At 34.2% G+C, this 3,354-nt stretch overlaps 1 protein-coding gene across 1 annotated transcript; it reads left to right on the forward strand.

The window, feature by feature from the left end:
* The first annotated feature begins 1,713 nt into the window (after nt 1-1,713).
* On the forward strand, nt 1,714-2,890 carry LOC120111217 (sphinganine C4-monooxygenase 2-like). Its single transcript, XM_039127778.3, has 2 exons — nt 1,714-2,023; nt 2,143-2,890. Exons 1-2 carry the CDS (start codon nt 1,802-1,804, stop codon nt 2,683-2,685), a joined length of 765 nt encoding a protein of 254 aa, XP_038983706.1. The 5' UTR covers nt 1,714-1,801; the 3' UTR covers nt 2,686-2,890.
* Nucleotides 2,891-3,354: the final 464 nt, after the last annotated feature.

Here is a 3,354-nt window from a genome sequence, read left to right on the forward strand (position 1 = left end):
CTATTTAAGAGTAAATGAATAATTATATGGATAGTATAAAAAAATAAATAAATCAGAATCTTATAATTGCTGGTAGTCTCACACCTCTATCCATATGTCCACCATTCCAGAACATAATTGGACTAGCCAACATCCCACATCCCAAATCAATTTTAAAATTTTAAAATAACTCCAAATGGGATATTAAAGGAGATTGCACCTTTAGCTCGACAAAATGTCATTTGTCACTTGTATGTGTCATTAAAAAAGATTATTTACAATAAGTTATGACATTGCAATACTAATTTTTTTTCCTTTAATAGAACATGAGAAAAAAGTTTATTTTATTCTTTTAAATATTTTCAGCATTTTATTATTTAAAATATTAAAAATAATCAATATGTTCGACATATTTTTATGAATTAACAATTTTATAATTTTAAAATTTATTTGATTTATCACTATTTTATACTTACCTTGCAATTAAAGAGTAGTGTATATTTTTTAATTTATTTTAATTTTCACTTGGCCTAACCAACTTGGCATCAGTTGCACCAATGACATGGTGACCCAACACCTTAGGTAGGTCAATTTTTGGTTTGAATTAACAATTTTACTTTGCAAATTTCTTAAGAAATAATTAGTGTTCTTTGGACAGAAAAATTATAAGAGATTAGTTACTTACATATATCTTTGTAAAAAAAAAATTTCTATATCTCCATAATGGTAAGTAAAAAATTACTTATAAATTTTATATTATTTCTTAATTTACTTTAAGACAAATCCCTATAAAAAAAATAGTTTATGCATCCCTTGCAGTTATTCATTATCGAACCTAATAAGACAGAGTCACAGCACGGAACTGAAGGAGATGTTTTCTTTTCTTCCCATCCCGTTCATTTATTCTAGGAGAGAGGAATACGCTCCTACTACAGTAGCTTTCCGGGGCATTAACTCCTCACTTTCTTCCTTGATTGGCGCTCAAAGTAAATCTTATTTGTTTCTCTAATCGAAAGAATACCATGATGATTATTTCTTTTATTAATCAATGAGAGATAAAGAAATCCAACCATCAAAATGAGAATGAATGGTTGGCAGTGGGGCACATTAAGATAACTCATGAACATAAAATACTTAATGCATAAACATGCCCCAAATTTATATTGAATTTATATCGATACTATATTAGTGTAGCACCGGTACAAGATCCGGTATTGAAACGGCGAATCTTGGATGAAACTATAGCCATGAAAAAATTATTAGATGGATAAGATGCATAATGAATCTAAAATAAATTTATTTGTTTTTTTTATATGTAATAGCAACATAAGTTTGGATGAATTTATTCTGAGTCCGCCTAATAATTTCACGTAGCCATGCATGGGTCTCAGCTAAATGTGGAACTTTCTTCCACCCCAAGCCGTTATTATTGAGCTGGAAGCTTACAAAATTAGACTTTCAACTCTTTCTCAATAAAAGTTGGACTTTTCGCTGCTGAAAAATCATTGACTATTCAATAGATTGTGAACCTTTGCTTTCCTTTTTCTTTTTTTTCCGGTAGGACTTATTATAATAGCAATATTTGAATAGCTTATTAATTATAATATCTGGGGAAGGTTACGGCTGACGGAACCTTGGAGTTGGATTTGATCAGAGATTCTTTAGCCCGAGGCCGAACTTTCAAGGCGAGAAGAGAAGAAACAGTGCTTCCCGTTTTCTATATAAGCCCACGAACTTAACTTCAAAAGTACCCGAAAAGCGGATTTTCTCTCCCTCCTCTCCCTCCTCCTCTCCAAGGTCTTGCTTCGATTAGTTTGGTGCAATGGATTATGTTCCTTCTGACGAGGTTTTGGGCATTTTTGTGCCCATTGCCGTCTACTGGATCTATTCGGGTATATATATGATTCTTGGCTCCCTCGAGAAGTACCGGTTGCACTCGAAGAAAGATGAAGACACCAAGAACTTGGTCTCAAAGCGTGAGGTTGTTAAAGGGGTTCTTCTTCAACAGCTGCTGCAGGCTGCCATTGCATTCCTTGTTTTTAGGGTACAAATAAATAAACTCCCCATATAAGATTGCCTACAATACCATGCATTAATTATATTGCTCTCATGACGCAATATTATATTCATTTGCTAATCTATAAACCTCAACAACCATTGCAGCTAAGCAGAGATGATAGCACGACCACCTCAGATGTTCGAACTCCGATCACTGTGATTGTGAAACAGTTCTTCATCGGCATGTTTGTTATCGATACATGGCAATACTTCTGGCACAGGTACATGCACCTCAACAAGTTCTTGTACCGCCACATCCACTCTTGGCACCACCGGCTCGTCGTCCCCTACGCCTTCGGGAGCCAGTATAACCATCCATTGGAGGGGCTCATCTTGGACACTCTCGGCGGAGCCCTGGCGTTCGTCGTATCGGGCATGACACCTCGAACATCTATCTTCTTCTTCTCCTTCTCCACCATGAAAGGTATCGATGATCATTGCGGTCTGTGTCTTCCTGGGAACATCTTCCACATGTTCTTCTGGAATAACACAGCATACCATGATGTCCACCACCAGTTCTATGGCAACAAGTACAACTTCTCGCAGCCATTCTTCATCACATGGGATAAAATTCTGGGAACTCACATGCCTTACACCCTGGAGAAGAGAGCTGGTGGAGGCCTGGAAGCAAGGCCAACTAAACGCTAGCTAATACCATTTCAACAAGCGAGTCTGTTCATCTACATGCATCTTTAAGTTGTGATGTGCTCGGTGTTATAATATTTTCATTTGTGTCTTCGTTTTGATGTAAGGGAGGAAAAGCCACCCAATTTGTAAGTCGTTTCTGTTTCCATACCATAAACTGTACAAGATTCATATCCAAAGCTAATAAAATGACTCTCATTTGCCCTTATTTTGAGAAAAGATCTGTGGCGTCCAACCCACTTTTCTTAAGGCCCCATTTGGAGAAGCTTTTGGCAGTAGATAGAGCTTTGGAAAATAGAACTGTTGGAAGGAGAGCTTTCTAATGTAAAGTTTTTATAAAAAGCTATTTGCTGTTTGGTAACTACATTTCTAAAGTACTATGACACTTTAACATGTGTTCGATAAATAAACTAAGAAAGTACTTTGTATGACAAAATTACCATAAAGGACATTACATAGTATTATATAAGAGTATAATAAAATATAACATGTATTAATATATAAATATATATAAATATATGACATAGTATACTATTACTGTAATGTAATATAATATTATTATAATATAGTAATATAACATTATATACTATAGCATAATAATTTAATATAATATTAAATTATTTAACATAACATATCAATATATTATGATATAATGTAATATAATATTATGTA

This window comes from Phoenix dactylifera, chromosome 7 (genome assembly GCF_051530095.1).
Source record: "Phoenix dactylifera cultivar Ajwa chromosome 7, Ajwa_hap1_PhDact_Kaust_v1.1, whole genome shotgun sequence".
Taxonomy (NCBI): Eukaryota; Viridiplantae; Streptophyta; class Magnoliopsida; order Arecales; family Arecaceae; genus Phoenix; species Phoenix dactylifera.

Coding starts and splice junctions, on each gene's coding strand:
- LOC120111217 (XM_039127778.3), top strand. CDS start 1,802: ATGGATTATGTTCCTTCTGACGAGGTTTTGGGCATTTTTGTGCCCATT. Junction 2,024..2,142: donor TTGCATTCCTTGTTTTTAGG/GTACAAATAAAT, acceptor CAACCATTGCAG/CTAAGCAGAGATGATAGCAC.